At 36.7% G+C, this 20,327-nt stretch overlaps 1 protein-coding gene across 1 annotated transcript; it reads left to right on the top strand.

The window, feature by feature from the left end:
- Positions 1-4,111: 4,111 nt before the first annotated feature.
- dct (dopachrome tautomerase) lies at positions 4,112-18,817 on the top strand. Its single transcript, XM_088603590.1, has 8 exons — positions 4,112-4,761; positions 5,934-6,233; positions 8,345-8,445; positions 9,191-9,357; positions 9,753-9,932; positions 13,770-13,905; positions 14,438-14,639; positions 17,336-18,817. The coding sequence occupies exons 1-8, from the start codon at positions 4,473-4,475 to the stop codon at positions 17,509-17,511; spliced, it is 1,551 nt and encodes a 516-aa protein (XP_088459716.1). The 5' UTR covers positions 4,112-4,472; the 3' UTR covers positions 17,512-18,817.
- The last annotated feature ends 1,510 nt before the right edge of the window (positions 18,818-20,327 follow it).

Raw genomic sequence — 20,327 nt, 5'->3', positions numbered from 1 at the left:
CCACACGTCCCCCAGGAGACTATAGAGATCTCAGCATTGGTGATAGCCACAGTTGACACTTACCTTCTGGGGAATGTGGTTTCAGACAAGAAACTCCATCTTGTTTGAACCTACTAGCACTGTATACTATACAACTGAGGTGTAATCTGCTACCTGCACTATACATGTTCATGCTTATTGTTTATGTTTTATATCATCCATATAAAACATTTCTCTAAATTGAAGCATCAGATAGTCCAGATAAAGTACTGTGATGCAGTGAGACTTAATTTGAAAGACCTTTTTTAATTTATGACCTTTGTCTACTGAAAAAAAGATTAGTAATGTACACCCACTGTATCATTTTATGGTTTGAATAAAGTACAGCAAGAGCAAAGTTCAGAACACAATAACATGTGGGAAAGCATGATATAAAGCCCTGGAAACTACAGTAAAGCAGAACAAAAGGGGTTTAGAGATCACAGACTCCTGGATGCTTTGTCAAGATTAATAAACTGCAAAGCAAAAGGAAGTAGAGGTGAGTAGGACAGCTTTTCAGGACAAATCTTATACATCTGAAATTGCTTGCACATAATAGAACTGGGATCTTTTATTTCTTTTTTTCAGGTTTTGGTTGTAAATGCAATTTTTTTTCTGATTTATTTACAGTGCCTTGCGAAAGTATTCGGCCCCCTTGAACTTTTCAACCTTTTGCCACATTTCAGGCTTCAAACATAAAGATATAAATTTTTTATTTTATGTGAAGAATCACCAACAAGTGGGACACAATTGTGAAGTGGAACGAAATCTATTGGATTTTTGAAACTTTTTTAACTAATAAAAAAATGAAAAGTGGGGCGTGCAAAATTATTCGGCCCCCTTGCGTTAATACTTTGTAGAGCCACCTTTTGCTGCGATTACAGCTGCAAGTCGCTTGGGGTATGTCTCTATCAGTTTTGCACATCGAGAGACTGAAATTCTTGCCCATTCTTCCTTGCAAAACAGCTCGAGCTCAGTGAGGTTGGATGGAGAGCGTTTGTGAACAGCAGTTTTCAGCTCTTTCCACAGATTCTCGATTGGATTCAGGTCTGGACTTTGACTTGGCCATTCAAACACCTGGATACGTTTATTTGTGAACCATTCCTTTGTAGATTTTGCTGTATGTTTGGGATCATTGTCTTGTTGGAAGATAAATCTCCGTCCCAGTTTCAGGTCTTTTGCAGACTCCAACAGGTTTTCATCCAGAATGGTCCTGTATTTGGCTGCATCCATCTTCCCCTCAATTTTAACCATCTTCCCTGTCCCTGCTGAAGAAAAGCAGGCCCAAACCATGATGCTGCCACCACCATGTTTGACAGTGGGGATGGTGTGTTGAGGGTGATGAGCTGTGTTGCTTTTACGCCAAACATATCGTTTTGCATTGTGGCCAAAAAGTTCGATTTTGGTTTCATCTGACCAGAGCACCTTCTTCCACATGTTTGGGGTGTCTCCCAGGTGGCTTGTGGCAAACTTTAGACGAGACTTTTTATGGATATCTTTGAGAAATGGCTTTCTTCTTGCCACTCTTCCATAAAGGCCAGATTTGTGCAGTGTAAGACTGATTGTTGTCCTATGGACAGACTCTCCCACCTCAGCTGTAGTTCGCTGCAGTTCATCCAGAGTGATCATGGGCCTCTTGGCTGCATCTCTGATCAGTCTTCTCCTTGTCTGAGCTGAAAGTTTAGAGGGACGGCCAGGTCTTGGTAGATTTGCAGTGGTCTGATACTCCTTCCATTTCAAGATGATCGGTTGCACAGTGCTCCTTGGGATGTTTGAAGCTTGGGAAATCTTTTTGTATCCAAATCCGGCTTTAAACTTCTCCACAACAGTATTACGGACCTGCCTGGTGTGTTCCTTGGTCTTCATGATGCTCTCTGCGCTTTCAACAGAACCTTGAGACTATCACAGAGCAGGTGCATTTATACAGAGACTTGATTACACACAGGTGGATTCTATTTATCACCATCAGTCTTTTAGGACAACATTGGATCATTCAGAGATCCTCGCTGAACTTCTGGAGTGAGTTTGCTGCACTGAAAGTAAAGGGGCCGAATAATTTTGCACGCCCCACTTTTCATTTTTTTATTAGTTAAAAAAGTTTCAAAAATCCAATAGATTTCGTTCCACTTCACAATTGTGTCCCACTTGTTGGTGATTCTTCACATAAAATAAAAAATTTATATCTTTATGTTTGAAGCCTGAAATGTGGCAAAAGGTTGAAAAGTTCAAGGGGGCCGAATACTTTTGCAAGGCACTGTATACTCTTTCAATGTCAAATACTGTAAAACAAATCTGGATGTCACCTTAATAACCATTGTGTATTAAAGGCAGCTAAACACCAGAACCACATCAGTGTGAAGAAAATCAGGGAATTGTGTGAAGATATAAGGTAAAAGATTATCAACCTCAACCATTTGTGAAAGCTGTAAACAAATTAGTCATCCCTGTCTTTATTCTGTCCATCATCTAGATGTTCACAAAAATGATTTTTTTCCCCCAAATGTGTGGTTATAAAAGTGTTTAAGGATGCTAATTCACACAGAAGGGCAACAATTCAGAATATTCTGAAACTAGCTCCATCTGTTTACAATGTCTGCAAAACTCATTCAAGATTATTATCATGAATCTAAGGTTGGTGGCAAAGTTCAGTAATGCTACACAAAAGAAAAGAGTTGAATAAGCAATAGCAGCTAATAAGACTCCCATGTCAAATGGATCCAAATAATGTGGATGGAAGGAAAACGCAAAACCCCAGCTTTTGAGCATTGTCTGGGGGGATATTAGTGTGAGAAGCTGAAGCTTGTGCAAAAGAAGAAGGTTTCCCCTATTGTGATTAGTAGAAATGGATATTTTGGGGTTGTTTTGTTTCCTTTTGGTCCTGGTCTCCTAGTTAGAGCTGAAGGACAGTTTTGCTTCAAGATTTACCAGGATCCTTTAGCTAAAAACTGCCAGAAAAGTTACTTCTATCAATCTCAAGCTTAGGTGCAAGTGGACTTTATAATAGGATAATACAAAGCCTGCATTGAGCTCATTGCCCAGATGGTTAAGAGACCAGATCATGGTCTGTAGTAGAATATTTATGGTATGTTAAAAAAGGCAGATGAAAAACATAGAAAAGGAAGCTGGAGGAGCTGGGAAAGATATAGAAGAGTAGTTGAATATATCTCAAGAGAGAATTAAGAATCTTAATTTTATTGGAGGTGTCTGCTTCCTAATACTATAGAATACTGATTGCCAGGGATTTAATGCATTTCAATAACTATTTGGTCCAATATTCTCTATATCAATTCAATATTAGATATAATAAAAATCCTTACATTTTTAGTTAACTTAAAATAATGTATAACTGCATTTTGATGCTAAATTAGCTTTGTTACAGTTCATAAAGAGGGTGAATAAATGTAAAGCCTTGTTCCTTTGATGTCACTCGTGCGTCAAACAAATCTTAATTCGAGGTTTGAAGGGCCCATAATGTTTAGAGGTTGGAAAACGCAGAACCGTAACATACTGTACAGCTCAGGAATCCTAGACTTCTAATCCACTTCACATGATTACAGCAAAGAAGTTGTACATGTCAGCTCTATAAATTGACAAAGAAAACGGCAACTCTGACATCAAGTTTTTTTTTTCATGGTAATTGGATATAACTAGAAAAGTGTTACATTTTGTTATCCATCATGTATTCTACATTTGACATCTTCCACAGTACACATCTTTTTTTCATACCAATTTATTAGCTTATTACATTTAAAGGGCATTGTGGTTTGAAGCATGCCAGTATTCATCCACGTATATACAAAAATGTATTGCATATAAATGTTAAGAATTTGCAGTTTTGTAAATCCCTATCTAATACTTGACAATGAAATTTATGTCGACTATTTTTCTGTTTTTTTAATGCAAAATGAACTTCCGTAAATATAAGATTCGAAGTTTCTTACATTTCGTTTTTAATCATGTATTGCATTTTTTTTAGCATATGGTTAAGTAAAATTAAAATATGAAAACTCGTACACCTACTCCGACAGACACAAAAATGTACAAGAATGAAAAGTGGGGGAAAAAGAGCTCTCTGTGCTATGTGGAGGCCCCCTAACCAACATCATCTGAGATAATGTATTAATCACTAGTCAGGTGATAACCACGGGACCCCGTTTTGACTTAATCCTTCTAACTAGCTCCGTGCCGATACATAAATCGACCACATTATTTAGAGCTGTGAGCAAATCCGGTAATGCGTGTGAGATAGTGAATTGGCAAATGAGAAAGGCAGGCTTTATACTGTGTCGAATTTAAGATAGACTGTTTTTATTACTGCAGACTAATTTTATCAAGTTTTGGCTACATTTCAATTTTTTATAAGTGTTAAGTCGCCGCATCAGTGTTAAACCAATTTGATACGTAGTTAAACAAACTTTAGAGGAGCGTTAACATTTTCTACTCAGAGTGGCGAGATGCCGAGAACGCTAATTGCTTTCATGCTTTGGTTTTTCAGCTCACAGAGTTTCGTGGGAGCTCAGTTTCCCAGAGCTTGCTCTACGGTAGAAGCGATTGTCTCAAAGCAGTGCTGCCCTCTTCTTAGCTCGAATCCCGCAGACATATGTGGGGCTTTGTCAGGGCGAGGAAACTGTACAAATGTGCGAGTGGTCGACAAACCCTGGAGCGGACCTTACCAATTGCGAAATGTCGATGACAGGGAAAGATGGCCTTTGAAGTTCTTCAACCGGACCTGCAGGTGCTCGGGTAAATGCTTCGATCTGTTTTAATTGTAAAACACAAGATGAATTTTGGCTTTGATATTTTAACACTTGGCTTGATGTTCAGAAAACGTTTTGGCATAAATCCACAGAACTGTGAGGAGAGTTATCATGAGCTACTGTAACACGTGCTCCCCAAATCTATCCAGAATCTAACTTGATGCTCTGTGGGGTAACTAAGAAAGTAGTTCGCCTTGTATAATTCAGGTTTTCAAACTTGTCTAGCTTGTGGAAACATTTTCAATAAATCACATTCAATGAGGACAAGTATGTAAACTAATGGAAATCTTATTATAAATAATTCTAGTCTACAATTTATTTTACAGTATTTAAATGCAGGTTAGCATATCAGCCGTGCTCCTTATGTTAGTACTTTTAACACTGTAAGATAGTGTTGAGTACTGGCAAATCTAGATTTCTGGTGAAAAGGTTTCCTTTGTTTCTGGGGACTCCTGGACAGTCTCTGAAGACCTACCCCCGTCAAGGGTCCAGCTTGAAAATCCCTGCTTTAGCCTAATTAATCAATCAATCAATCAATCAATTTGCTCTAGCTGCCTTCGTAACATTTTGCCTCAGAGCGCAATGTTCGTGAAATAAATTAGTGGTTAGTGGTTGTTATTTGTACATAAAAATGCTTTCTCCGGCGTTGGCTGCACTTTCATTAATACCGGATAACTCATACAAGTTAAACTCTTAATAATGTGCATATTAGATCTGCGCCAGTAATGATTTATATGTGATTAGGATATGTTAAGAAAACAGAATGTTTTTGTCATCTGGAGTTACTTGTGCAAACATTTTTTTTCCAGAAAGCAATGTGTAGATTCTTTAAATAACTGGGTACTTTTTAACCAGCAATGCGCTATCAAAAACGTGAACAAAACATAAATTGGTGCCAACAAAATATAGGTACCTTAATAAAATCATTTAACTAGTAGCTAGCAGCTGGTAGTTAACCTCTTTCAATTCTCTGAAGTTTAGTTTCTTTAATGTATTTCATTTACTATATTTTACCATTGTTTTACACCACAGATGATTCACTTATTGTAGGAAGAAAGTACTATGCATAAAACCAAGTCTACTGTTTGGCATATGCATTTTAGAATTGCTGTGAAGTTTTAATTGTCACTTTTGGTGTGAAATTATATATTTAACTAGGGAACTTTGCTGGGTACAATTGTGGAGAGTGTAAATTCGGCTGGATTGGGCCGAACTGTGAACAGCGAAAGCCTCCTGTAGTACGAAAGAACATCCACACTCTGAGTGCCGCAGAGCTGGCGGAGTTCCTCGATGTCCTGGATCAGGCAAAGAACACCGTCCATCCAGACTATGTCATTGCCACCCAGCACTGGCTGGGCCTGCTGGGACCCAGTGGGAATGAGCCACAGTTTGCCAACATCACAATCTATAACTATTTTGTATGGCTTCACTACTACTCTGTCAGAGACACACTTCTAGGTGAGTACTATAAATGAAAATATTTTAAATAATAAGCTGTAAGCAATATTCTCTATATGTTTAGTCATGTTTATAGTTACTTAAAATAAGTTCTTAATATGTTTTACAAATGGAAAGGGACAGAAATATCCGCATGTTATGGTACAAGTACACTATGTGGTATAATGGGGATAAAGGCAAGGCATTGCACACGAGGGGCAGTAATATGGATTTTATGTGTCAAATGAGTGGCACTAAAATGGGAAAAACAATACTTGACAAAAAAAGGGATTTATATGGATTCATCACTTTTTATGTCTAAACAGCGAAAAGCAATAATAAAAAGACCATTGAAATGCTTGGATATGTTGTTAATAATATTGTAGAATTGAAGTCTAGGGAAATCATGTTAGAATTATAAAATCCATCAGTTAGCCCTCACTTGGAATATTGTGTTCATATTGTGTTTACCATATTACAAGAAAGATATTGCTGCTCTAGACACAGTACAAGAAAGGGCTTCTTGATTAATTCAAGAAGGAAATGTGAGACTCAGAGTGAATTGAAGTTTACATGGGAACTTGGTTCTGGTGTTCAGTATTTTGAAAGGCTTTGTCCCAGTCAGCAGTCAACTCCCACGTGTGAGGAAATGAAAAGTTAACCAAGTATCTCAAATGATCTAACAAATCAGTCAGGAAAAATGAAAGCATGAATAAAACAATTTTATAAACATGGTTCAGTTAAAGAAAGGGAATGCAATGAATTGCAAGCATGGGCAAAATGATCTTAGAAAGGGCAAGAGATGGAAAGGTATATTACAGTAGAGGCTAAAATAAATAGGTTCTTTCAGTATTATAACAGCAAAGGAACCGTAAAGGATGAAGTCAAATGAAACCGGGACAATAATGAGAAATGTCTAGACAATGAAATGGTAATGGTTGATGTACTAAATGTGGATTTCACTCAAGTGCTCACTAAAGAAGAAGTCAACAACATACCTCAGGCAGTGACAAAGTGCAAATTCTTTATTAAATGATGCAAGCATAGAAGAGGCAGAAAGGTTTGGGGTATTAAAATAACTCAAGTGGTATCTTATCAAATGTACTTAGGAAATAAGAGATGCTATTCAGATGCCTTTGTGGAATTTGCAGTTAGTCACATTTGCAGACAATACCAAAAAAAGAAGTATTAGCCAACACTGTAGAAGTAGCAAATTGACCACAAAAAGATCTTGATGAAATACAAGACTAGGCAAACAACCGGCAGGTGACATTTAATGAAGACTTATAATAATAATCCACTTTATTTTATATAGCGCCTTTAAAGGTGGCTTCTCAAAGCGCTTTAATGAGGTGTAGTATTTAAGTACAGAGTGTTACATTACGATATCTAAAACATAAAATATAAATGCAGAAAAGGAGGTTTATTCTTAGAGTCCCCTGGAAAACACCTCTATTGCCAGCACGACCAGATAGGACCAGTAGATACTGTAATAGTTAATAATAACAGTCTCTCAATTGCAGGTTATTTTTGAGAAACTGGTTATATTAGAAGTGAGGGGAGAGGTATGGTTGGATCTTTATGTCAAATTGAGAGCACTCTATTATATTAAAATTGAATGGTAAAACCATCTTATAGAATATATGGCACAGTGTTGATCGATATAAAGATATTGTTCATCTAAAATCAGGCCAGCAATAAGCTATGTTCCAGGGCTTAAATTAACATCCTGCACTAACAGGCTAAAAGAACTGAACATTGTTCTTTGTAAAGGGAATAGACTATGAGATAACCATTCCAAGTATTCAAAAGCATCAAAGGCACCAACAGTGTCAACTCAGAACATCTGCAGAATCAACATCAATTAGCTGCTAACTTATGAATGGGCTAAACTTCCGAATGGCTTATTCTCATTTGTAACCTGATTAATATTCTTAACTCAGGGTACATCTTTAAGAGAGTAAAAAGGGGTAAAATAACTGTAAAATGTTTTGGAAACCTAAGTATTTTTACAACATTGAACAAAGAGGAAAGAGAAACAGGGTGAAAATTCAGCATTAAATGTTCATATAAAGGAAAAGAATGTTTACAGCTTTTATTATTTGACCAATTTCTCTGCTTCTCTACCAAAGGACCAGGTCGTCCATTCAAAGCAATTGACTTTTCACACAAAGGACCAGCTTTCATCACCTGGCACAGATACCATCTGCTTCAGCTGGAAAGAGATCTGCAGGTTAGATTATGCTTCTGATACTTTATACATAAAACTAAATCCCTGGGGTCTCAGTTCAGAACTGTAATATTAATTGTACACAATTTCTCCTGGCTAGCAATGTGTTATTTAACACTGCTAGTTTAACTTTTTCATTGTTTTATGGGCAGATGATATTTTTTGCTTTACCTCTTAGTGGCCAGATAAATGTATTTTCTGTCAGTGCTGTCTGAGTAGGTTACCTTTTTTTGCGCTTTTTTATTGTGTTTCCTAAAACAAAATTGTTACACCCTTGACTGAAAAAAAATAGCTTGCAAGAGATATAAAATTATGTTGTATTGTAATGTAAAGCAGTGATGAGTGTAAAAGAGGGTTATTGCTCAGAAGTGAGATATATTATTCAGGTTCAGGAAGTGCAACATCAGAAAGAAAATTCTTGTATCCACCTTGAAGAAATTTCACTTTGGTTGTTTTATGTTCTCCAATACAAACCACAGTAATACACCATTTTTTTCTTTAATAGCATTCCAGTCATAAAAAGATATGTAGTACTTGCACATACTAAGTTTTTACACACAAACAGTCAGTGATTATATTAAGCTGTTGCTGTTAACAATAGATTAAAATGTTGTGATGCTGTGCAGGCTAACCTAAAATATTTGTCTAACTTTAAAACCAATCAAATTATTTGTATTTCTTCCTCTTTCTTTATGTCTTAGGCATTTTTATCTGTTAAGTATTATCTGTTTTTTTCCCCATCTTGCAGAAGCTGACTCGGAATGAGAACTTTGCCATTCCGTATTGGAACTTCGCTACAGGATTGAGTGAATGCGATGTGTGCACTGACTCTCTCTTGGGAGGACGCAGCTCCAATGACCCGTCTCTCGTCAGTCCTCAGTCAAGGTTCTCAAACTGGGAAATTGTTTGCAACAGGTAAGCGTGAAAGTAAACGTGTACAAATGTGCACAGCTTTAAATCTTATAAATGCTTAACACTTGTTAAAAGCTCCTGTATTTTGCTGTGTGTAGCAGAAATCCAGTGTTCTGGTTCAGAATGTCAGAAATACAATAACTAATTATGCATGGATAGAGTAACAACATTAAAACAGTAGTTAACAAAAATGATGTAAAATTAAAATCTAAAAACAGAAATTCATACTAGTTAGATGGTAAATCAATTAATGCCTTCAAAGTGTACATTGGTCTGTAAACCATTAAATAAAAAGCTAGTTTCAAAAGTTTTGCATTCACGGTACTTGCATATACTCAGCTGTTTTAATATATGCTTCAGCAAGATTTCGTTTACAGCTGATACATTTTGTTTTGCAGTTTGGATGATTACAACCGTCTGGTCACCCTATGTAATGGAACAAATGAAGGTTTTCTGAGGAGAGATCAGTTTAGTACGAGGAACTTCAGTTTACCAACTATGAATGATGTCAGAAGTTGTCTCAACCTTCGGGACTTTGACAGTCCTCCTTTTTTCACAAACTCAACTTTTAGTTTCAGGTAATTTTCTTAATTTGCTGTATTAACAATTTTAATGTAGTTTATTTATGTGGTATAGATGGATATTCTGTTAAAAGCTTCATAATATTTGCTACATTGCAAAGGTATACAAAAATAACAGTTCTGAAACACGTTGATTTTTATCTAAAACACTATTTTAAAGGTAACTAAACTGTGGCATACAGTAGATATACAGTATAAAGCGCAGCATTTTCAAAGATATCATTACTTCTGGTCTCACACCTGTCCTCTAGTGGAAACTCTGAGTAAATACACCTTATATCATTTCATGGAATTGGAACAATTGGGAAATGTGGCTTATATTAAATCATAACTTAAGAACATTCTTTGAGAATACCTATAATCAAGCATGACATGTATAGCAAATAAGCATAATTCAATCTGAACTATTAAATTGAATCAAAGTATTTTGATGGAGAAATAATTGTTGCAATATTCCAAATTATATTGTAGTCAAATAAGCAAATTGTTACCATCAGAAACACAAAATATAATTTTACATTTCATGTTAGCATCATTTTTTAAGTATCAGTCTAAAAGTTACTCCAGTTGAGGCAGACTAGCTGTTTAACTTGTATTTGCATGTTAAGCTTTGTTTGACAAAAGCAAACTATCCAGCAGCTGGAACTCATAGTTGGGAACTCATTAAAGCTAAGCAGGTGTAAACCTGTACAGTACCTGGATGGGAGACCTCCTGGAAAATCTAAGGTTGCTGCTGGAAGAGGTGTTAGTGGGATCAGTAGGGAGTGCTCACCCTGCTGTCTGTGTGGGTCCTAATGCCTCAGTATAGTGATGGGGATACTATACTGTAAGCAGGTGCCGTCCTTCGGATAAGATGTAGAACCGAGATCATTAAAAATCCCAGGGTGTTTGTTGAAAAGTCCTGGCCAAAATTCCCCCTGGCTTTTTCCAATCATGGCCATCTACTAATCCCCATCTATGAATTTGCTTCATCACTCCTCCCCACTGATAGTTGATGTGTGGTGAGTGTACTGGTGTACTGTAGCATCCATTGCATCATCCAGGTGGGTGCTACACATTGGTGATGGTGGAGCGGAGTCCTCATTACCTGTAAAGAGCTTTGAGTGAAATGTCCCAAAAAGCTCTATACAAGTAAGGATTATTTAAACCATTTGTTTTTTAACCTCTTTTCCAATTCAGGGTTTCAGGGGAGCCGAATCCTGTCTCAGCCAGCAGTGAGCATAAAGCAGGGTTCACTCTTGATGAGATGTCAGTCCATCACAGGGCACACACAGACACAAACACACTCATACCAGGGCCAATTTTCCCAGAAGCCAGTTAACCTATCAGAATGTTTTTGGAATGTGGGAGGAAACCTATGCAGGCTTGGGAAGAACATAAAAAATCCATGCAGATCGCATCCCAAGTCTGGAATGGTAGCTCCAGCACTGCAACATATCAATACTAATCATTGCGTCACCATTTCACAAATGCAAACCATATAACTTTATATAGTAGTCATTTTCAATCTCAGCTTGTGCTTCAAATTAAAGGACTGAAATTCAAGAAAATCAACTTCTTATCAGCATGTGATCAGATGCACTCAGTATGCATTTACTGTACCTTACTAAACAAAATTGAAAGGGGAACTGTGCCACACAACATTGAATATCCATGCTCAGTGAACTTATCTGTTATGGAGTTATTATACGAAAAACTTCTAAGTGAAAGATTTAAAAACAAAAATGAATTCATTTCACTTCTTGGTTTTCACCATGTACCCTAGCTGTACTTTGTAAAAAAAATACAAAGCTAGATTTTACGTTTTTGGAAAGTAACTATACACAAAATTTTTCAGCTATTTTCTTTTCATCAACAATTTGAACAAAAATGTTTACTGTATAAAAGTATACCCTATGGACTATACTGAAGAATGTAACTTGAGGCTTAAGGTTACACATGCAGTCCTGGAAAATTTGCTATTACAAAGGATTAAATAGAACTGCTTTAAGTCATAGCACAAAAAGAAACATTAGTTTTATAATCAGAGTAGCACAAAAAAGGATGTTTTGCATTCCTAAAATATATTTTAAAAAATGATGAAAGATGTGTAGCTTATACATATGTAAAGATTTCTTGTATTTAAAAAAAACTTATTGTACTACAGTATGAAGAATCATTACACTCGTATACTAATTTCTTAAGACCCTTCAAAAGAATAAAATATGTCCTGTAATGTGGGTACTATGAGCTTGTCCAAAAATACCTTTCCATTTCCTTCTTTAAAAAAGCAACCCTTTAGTTTCAGGTTGTTTTTTGCTGAAAAATAAGAATGTGTATTGTATGATATTTCTGTATATTGTAAGTAGCCATGGGACAGAAAGTGCAGCAGAAAAAAAATCTCTTGCATTACATTTTGAAGTCATTTGTAGATGCAGATGCAGGTTTAATTTTCCAGTGTGCATGACTGCGTGATCAGCTGTTTTTTAATCACTTATTTAATTAAAAGTAGTCATTGTTTTATTCACCTGGAAGATAATCGGGGAACAGGAATACATTTCTTCCGAATGAAACATGGAGATTGTGCAAGATATCGTTTGTAAAAAAAAATGTCTTCAATCACAAGCAATAAAAGAATGCAAGTTAATTATTTCCATGATATGGACTACTCTATTTCCAACATATGGTATAGAGATGAGTTTGATATGAATCTTCAATCACCACGCTATATATTCATATGAGAAATGGGTGAATGGCCAAAATGTGGATTACATATTAAATACTTTCTTTGATCTTAATTTAAAGCACATTTTGGTCTTTTGCTGGTTATATTTGCTGACTTTGAAACTGAACTATTATGCGTTCTTTTCTGCAAAATAAAATTTCCATTCATAAAAGGTGATACACCATTTCAATTTTAATGCACTTCACCTCACTTAATTTTTTTTTTTATATGTCAGAGCTTGGCTGGGTGTCCTCTAGGGGTCAGGGAAATGGCAGGTATCACATGTATATTATAGTTCAGTTTGAACAACATTTATTTTAAGACAAAGGACAAAATGGCTGCTTCTAGCATATGATGTAGAACCTTTATTAATATTTTATTCTTGATTCCTGTTGGTTAATAGAATTTTTCCCAACCCTTTTTTTTTACAAATTAAGGTTTTCTCCAGGGTCTTCCTCCTACTTTTCCTCCTACCTTTTAAAGACGTGCTCAGTAGGTTGATCAGTGACTCAAAACTGTGCGTGATCTTCCCACATATCCAACACATACTCCCTCTTCACATCTCATGCTTGTGTGATAGGCTCTGGGTTGCTGTAACTCTGGTGTGGAATTAGTAGCTTTCAGCTAATGGATAGATCAATGGAAGAAGTCCATGAAGTGGTTTTCAAGCTGTGAGGAAAAGCTAGCAGAAGTCAGATGAGAAACTGGTTTAAGTTTTTGAACAAGTAGTTCATGGGCTTGCTCAATGACTCCATTGGGAAAAACCTGTGTATTCAAATGTATTATTGAAGTCCCGTTTTGTATCATGATTCATAAACATGTAATGAACTAAGCAAGTTAGATTTCTAGTAGGTTTTTCATCATTTCATTTTCAAGCCTCTAAACTTAGTTATTGTGTTCAAAGTACTCCTTCCATTTCCATTTCATTTCAGTTTCAGTCAGTGTCACATGAATGTTTAGTTCATTGCTACATAATAACTATAAACATCCATACCTTAATTGCAGTTTTTTTTAGTTTTAAGAATTCTTAATCCTTGTGCAGATTGTTAGTGCAGGTAAAGAGGGAGCAAAATAATGCCATAAAATCAGATTCTTAATTGCTTATCTTAATATTTTTCTTGTTCATTCAGAAATGCTTTGGAAGGCTATGATGCTCCAACTGGTGAATTAGAGTCATCTGTGTCCAGTCTTCACAACCTTGTCCACACTTTCCTCAATGGAACTAATGCTTTGTCCCATTCTGCTGCCAATGATCCCATTTTTGTGGTAAGAAAGTGAACAATTTGATAATATTTGTATTGCCAGTGTTTTTCTTTAGTCCCCTGTACATTTTGTGATTATCTGCATTATTTCGGAAAAAGTTCAGATGCCAAGAGCCTTCATTATCTTTTATTTTCAAGGCATTATTTCCTCCTCCATTAGATTCCGATATATAACAAAAGCACTGCAGCCCTCATGTGTCATTTCAGTTTCAGTTGATGTCACTTGAATGTTAAGTTAATGGTCCTTTGTTCTAGTCCAGGACAACCATTGTCATATAGGTTTTACAGATAATTTAAACTATTCATGCTACCGCGTTGGAAATGCTGGTTTATCAAGACCGATTATTAGGTTCAATTAATTCATTACAAACAAGGCAAATGGAACCAGAAGACTAATTTGCTCTGTAAAACCAGGACTGAGTGCCACTGATCCATAATATGAGCTATATACTTCAAGTTCTTAGACAAGTATATAGAAGAGAAGTGAATACTGTACTGTTGCTTTGTTTTAACTGTTGGATGCTCGTTCTTCATAGGTGCTGCATGCCTTTACTGATGCCATCTTTGATGAGTGGATGAAGCGGTTTGTTCCTCCAAATTCCAGCCTGCCTGATGAAATGGCTCCTATTGGTCATAACAGAGATTACAACATGGTACCATTTTTCCCACCTGTAACCAATGAGGAAATCTTTGTGACTTCAGAAGAATTGGGGTATTCTTATGCTGTTGATCTTTCAGGTAACTGATGTTTGATGAACTAAATTTTACTACTCAGGTGAAAAGCATTTTTGACCTATAGCTTATGATTGGAAGCTGTGTGGTTTTGACAACAGAGAAACTAATTTGGCTTACTTTCACAGAATTTGTCTTTACCGTTTGTCATCTTTACCATTTAAAATGTTTCTAAAACACTTCAATTTTCTATCACTCTGACTTTAAACATCCTAGAATTACATCTTTCTAGAACTTTATATCTGTCATTTAAAGTCATGTTGATGTATAGTACAATTCAAATGTTTTGGGATCAATTCAAGTCAAGTCAAAGTCAAAGTTTATTTATCAAATGCACAACAATACGGTGTGCAGCAGTAGTTGCTGGCAATTAAATGTCTTTTTCTGCGAGCTCACAAGAATCACAAAATTCACAAAAACACAAAAATCACTAAACTGAGGTTACATTTTTGAAATTGAATAAAACTCAATATGAGTAGAGCTGTTATGTGTCCATGGTGTGTGCAATATATACATGTAGTGCAGTTATGCTGAATACAGTGAAAACTGTGTGTCCATGTAGCCATTACAGGTGATTTGCTAAAGGAGCTGCAGGTGGGCTATTTAGCAGTCTTATTGCCTGGAGGTAGAAGCTGTTCCGTAGTCTGTTGGACTTGGACCGAATGCTTTGGTACCGTTTTCCAGATGGTAGGAGGGGAAACAGTTTGTGACGGGGATGACTGGGGTCCTTGAGAATGGACCTGGCCTTCTTCAGACATCTAGCTGAGTAGATATCCTGGATGCTTGGTAGCTCACAGCTGGTGATAAGCTGTGCTGACTTCACCACCCTCTGCAGTACTTTACGGTCCCGGGCAGAGCAGTTCTCATACCAGGCAGTGATACAACCAGTCAGGATGCTCTCAATAGTGCACCTGTAGAAGTTGGCCTGGATATGTGACGGCATGCCGAACTTCTTTAGCCTGCGGAGAAAGAACAGGCGCTGCCGTGCTGTCTTGACCATGATGTTGGTGTGGTGGGTCCAGGTTAAGTCCTCTGAGATGTTAACTCCCAGGAACTTAAAACTGCTGACCCTCTCCCCTGTAGTCCCATTGATGTAAATAGGTGTGTGGTCTCCTCCCTGATGTTTCTTATAGTCCACAATCATCTCCTTTGTCTTACTGATGTTAAGAGAGAGGTTATTCTCCTGGCACCATGCTGTCATGGTTTCAACCTCCTCCCTGTATGCAGACTCCTCACCATCTGTGATCAGGCCAATGACTGTTGTATCGTCCGCAAACTTAATGATGGAGTTTGAGTTATGCCTGGTGACACAGAGACACATGTTTAACACATGGCCAGAGTTAAACATTTATTTTTGCCTTACAATCAAGCAATATGCATTTGTCATTATAAGAGTAACTGCTTAAAGTCAACGACACGCTGAGCTCCTTTGTGATACTGTGCCAAGCCTTTACTGCAGTCTGTTTGAGGTCTTGCTTGTTCATGGAGTGTTAAGACTTCAATTCTGTGTTCAGCATGTAATATTCATGATATGTTGGATCTAGAAATTGACTTGCCAGTCTAGGTTTTTCCACTTTTTTTTTAGTAACTCCTTAGATGCATTGGCTGTATGTTTTGGGTCATTGCCACTCTGCATGGTGAACTGCAGCCCACTACATATGGAAACATTTTCCTCTACATAAGCAGACGATGTTTCTGTAAATTTGATAACTTATTCTGCTACTGCCATCATGAGTTACACTATCAATATAGATGAGTGAGCCAGTTCCAGATGCAGCCATGCAAGACACTACCTCCACCATGCTTCTCAGATGAGGAATTGCTCTTTGGAACATGTACAGTTCCATTTAATGTACGCTTTGACTTTTCCATCTCTTTTGGTAAAGGTTTATTTTGGTCTCGTCTGTCCATAATACTTTGTTGTTCCAAAATTCTCCTCATTTATCTTTGTACTTCAGAGAAGATTCAAATCTTTTCTGTGGTTTGCCTGTGCTTGATTCTAATGAGAGGTTTACATTATGCTGTGTAGCCTTTGTAATTCTTCTGTCTCGGTCTGTGGATTTCGACAGCTTCAAACCTTCATTCTGTTTTTTTTTTTGGTGATGACAGTTATTTTTGGGGTTTTCCTTGACTGCTGTGATAATGTTTTTATAATCAAATGCAGATGTTTTTTCTTGGCTAACTGGTAGTTGTACTTGTGTTTAATATTGTTGATTTTGGCATGTGCATTTTCTGTGCTGTGGTCTTGATTTAGCTTTCTGCTTTAGTATTGCCTGCGTTCCTGTAACAGAACGTTCTTTGGTTTTCATATGATTTCAAACTGAATTCAAAGTGAGACAGGTTACTAGGATTTTCACAGCTCTTTTACTAGTGCCTAATTACACAAGAAGAATGTCTGACTAACAAGAGTCACCTATCTGCCAATTGTCCGAACACTTTTCCTTCTTTAAAATACTGTACATTCAACACTCTCAATTTGATTAAATGACTTATTAAGGTAGAATCAAATTTTTTTTTTTTTTAAAGTCTGTTCTTAAGAGTTGTGCTTATCAGGATCATTATGAGGGATCATAGTGAAAATCCAAGATATTCACTGTCGCAATAAATTTTAGAAGGGCTTCATGCAGCTAACATTCAGGGCGGCTCTATTGGTTGAAATTCCTCTTTGATACCTCCTAACTCTCCTGCTCTTTTTCTTTTAGATACAGATGAATCTGCTGCTACAGTGCTTCTGTGGTCTACTCTGGGTGGAGTGTTCTTGGGTCTCCTTGTTGTTCTCCTCCTGCTGGTACTGTTTTTACAGAAAAGACAAAAGCGTGGCTTTGAACCACTCATTAAAGCAGAATTCACAAACAAAAAGTACACCGAAGAAGCATAGTCATATGTTGCCAATGCATAGCTACTACACTGAGTTTTGCAAAGGTTACAATAGATTTGCCCAAGATTCTCTAAATTCACCAAAGTTATTGCAGTAGGTCACAGGTGCCACCTATACAGTATGTGTCCTCAAGCGCCCCCAGTGTTTTTAATCATATTGTTAAAGAAGGGGTGAATGCGTTTTTCCTTTGAGTTTGGGAGATTACCATAGGATTCAGTTTGCGCAGTTTAAATAACTATTATTATCCTGTTATTATTAAAGTCTTGTACTTTTGTAGTCAGGTTATTTGGCTGTTAGTTAACATCTATATGATTAATTTGATTTGACATTTAATAATTTTAACCGATGTTCAGATTAGAAAAAGTTCTGGTCAGAAAACGGGTTAGTGCAGGATGATTGCTTGTAATCATTGAACTTCACTGGAGACAGATTTCAGAAAACAAATATAATTCTGAGAACTAGCCCTACAAACACAACAAACCTCAGTATTTGCACTTAAAACGACTTCAGGAAGCGTAACAGGAAGCAATGTGCCATAAGCTTAGTGATCTTGACAAAGCTGGCGCCAGTACTGGAGTATAACATAAGCATGGCAGGACATTTCAGTAAAAGTGTTCTCATGGCTCATCTTTCAAACTGAATAATTTTCTTTATAGGCAGAATCTGCATTAATCTGTATTAATTGGATTGGATGAGTGGCAACAGAAATGTTTCTGAAGCATGAATCGCTTGCCATAAAGTTTCTAGAACAATAATGACCACGCAAAATACATGTAGTAGGTTCTGCATAAAACAAAATGTATTTCAGGGCTTCACATTCAAAGAGATTCTGTTTCACTGAAAACTAGAGATGCTATAATAACAGAAGCACATGTTTTCCTCAACATGGTCATACTGTTAATGAGGGCTTCAGAAATGCGAAGAAGGGCACCCCCAAGATTTTTGAAAAGTTGGCATCTGCTGTATGCAGTAGGTTGGTTTTGGATCACTACCATGCCCAGGTTCCATATTCTAACTGTTACTGATTTCTTTAAATGAATCAAGTTCCTATACAGCATCGTATATGAATACTTAATATTGAAGCTGATAGAATCTGGAGAGATAAAAATGCCAGTCCTAATTGATTTTTGTTAATATGATTTGAACAAACCACCTTCCCTACAGGATATCTATCACACTTTACAAAGATCTGTTAATCAAGGACCTCTTGTGTATGTTTTGAGTATTATTTGTTAGACTGATGTTTTTGTTAGACTGGGGTTTTGTGCAATTAAATTTGTTTGAAGAATAAACAGAATTGAAGGGCTTTTTGATTTGTCTGTTGTGGTTTGTTGTGCTCTGAATGCTAATGTAAATGCCTTTGTAAAAGGCACAAACTCAAACTTTGTGTTTAGCATTTTATTTTTTTTCAAGGCATAGTAACAGCTGCATGTTTGTGGCATTTTAGTGTTTATTACAGGGGATCTGATGGTAACTGCCTCTCTGCGGTCATTTACTGTAGTAATGGCTTGTATTCTGGAGCTTTAAAACGCGTTCCAATACCTGCTGTTACCTTGTAATGGGTTAGTAGAAATCCTGCTGGAAAATGTCACCTCACATGACATCTGAACACCGAAGATCTCTATTTCTGCTGTCATGGCATAGGAGTACAAATATGTTTTTTGGCTTTTTTCCCATTCCTTATTTTTTTTTAAATCAAGACTTAAGCCCTTCATTTTCGATGGTACTGTATTTGGGACACTTTGGAAAAACAAGTGAAAGCTAGATTATGACTTGTTGAGCATTCAGTGGTTGTATTATCTGCTTTAAGTTTTATTTGGTGTTAATTCTATGTGACTTTAAAGTAATAGTTTTATTTCACAAAGATTCTAAGATATTAACTTTTTAAAATAACAGTGTAGTTTGAGCTTTGGCAAGTGCTTTTATTTTGTATGCCAGTTTCTCTTCAAGTTGTCAAACAGATGAAAAAAATAATTATTGAAACTTTTCCAGTCAGGCAGGGAAACAATATCTTTACTGTTACAGAACATATGGGAATATAAATATATATTGCAACATTTAGAAATGTACCACATCTTCACCCCTGATTATTAATTATGCAACACCACCAAGTTAACCTGTATGACTCTGATGTTAAGAAAAGTTGTGATATGCATGTAAAATACATCCCTTGTTACTTCCTGAATATGGAATGAAGTATGTCTGGTTAGAAAACACAGTGTACTGTGGCTCAGTTGGGAATGGTAGGGTGCATACATACAAGGGAAGCGACAAAAGGTTCTCTGAAAGTATTGTCAACAGCAGTGATATTCCCTTGCATGGGTTTCCTTTTACATCATAAAGTATGAGACCAATTCTCCACCCATTGTTACAGCAGCACCTATGTTTAACATGATCCCTTCATCCAACATAATAATGTCCCTCACTGCCTGGCAGGTGTCATTCTGTACTTTCCTCTTCAATCTCTGATTAACTTCTTTCACTGGTCTGCTGTATCACTAGATTAGATGAAGCACCTGTGGTCAGATGCATTTGACAGAGTCCAACCACAGGCTAATAATAAGAATGTGAACTATGTGATCTGGTCATGACAGATCTCTTTGACATTCTTGCTTTCCATTTTCATTCTGTCATCTTTGTGCGTCTATGTCTATTTGCATCTTTGTTCTCAATCGGATTCAGGCAAGGGCCAAAATCGCTGACTTTAAATCAATATTGTATTTCTTCATGTGCGCTTTTGTCATATTTACTTTGATTATATCTTATCAAACCGACCCAAGTCTTGTTTTTGGATGTCATCCCATGTCTGGGGAAAA

Source organism: Lepisosteus platostomus, chromosome 2, assembly GCF_059453375.1.
Source record: "Lepisosteus platostomus isolate fLepPlt1 chromosome 2, fLepPlt1.hap1, whole genome shotgun sequence".
In the NCBI taxonomy this organism is placed as follows: Eukaryota; Metazoa; Chordata; class Actinopteri; order Semionotiformes; family Lepisosteidae; genus Lepisosteus; species Lepisosteus platostomus.
This window is presented reverse-complemented; position numbering and strand designations above follow the sequence as displayed.

Coding starts and splice junctions, on each gene's coding strand:
- dct (XM_088603590.1), top strand. CDS start 4,473: ATGCCGAGAACGCTAATTGCTTTCATGCTTTGGTTTTTCAGCTCACAG. Junction 4,762..5,933: donor CCGGACCTGCAGGTGCTCGG/GTAAATGCTTCG, acceptor ATATTTAACTAG/GGAACTTTGCTGGGTACAAT. Junction 13,906..14,437: donor CCAATGATCCCATTTTTGTG/GTAAGAAAGTGA, acceptor CGTTCTTCATAG/GTGCTGCATGCCTTTACTGA.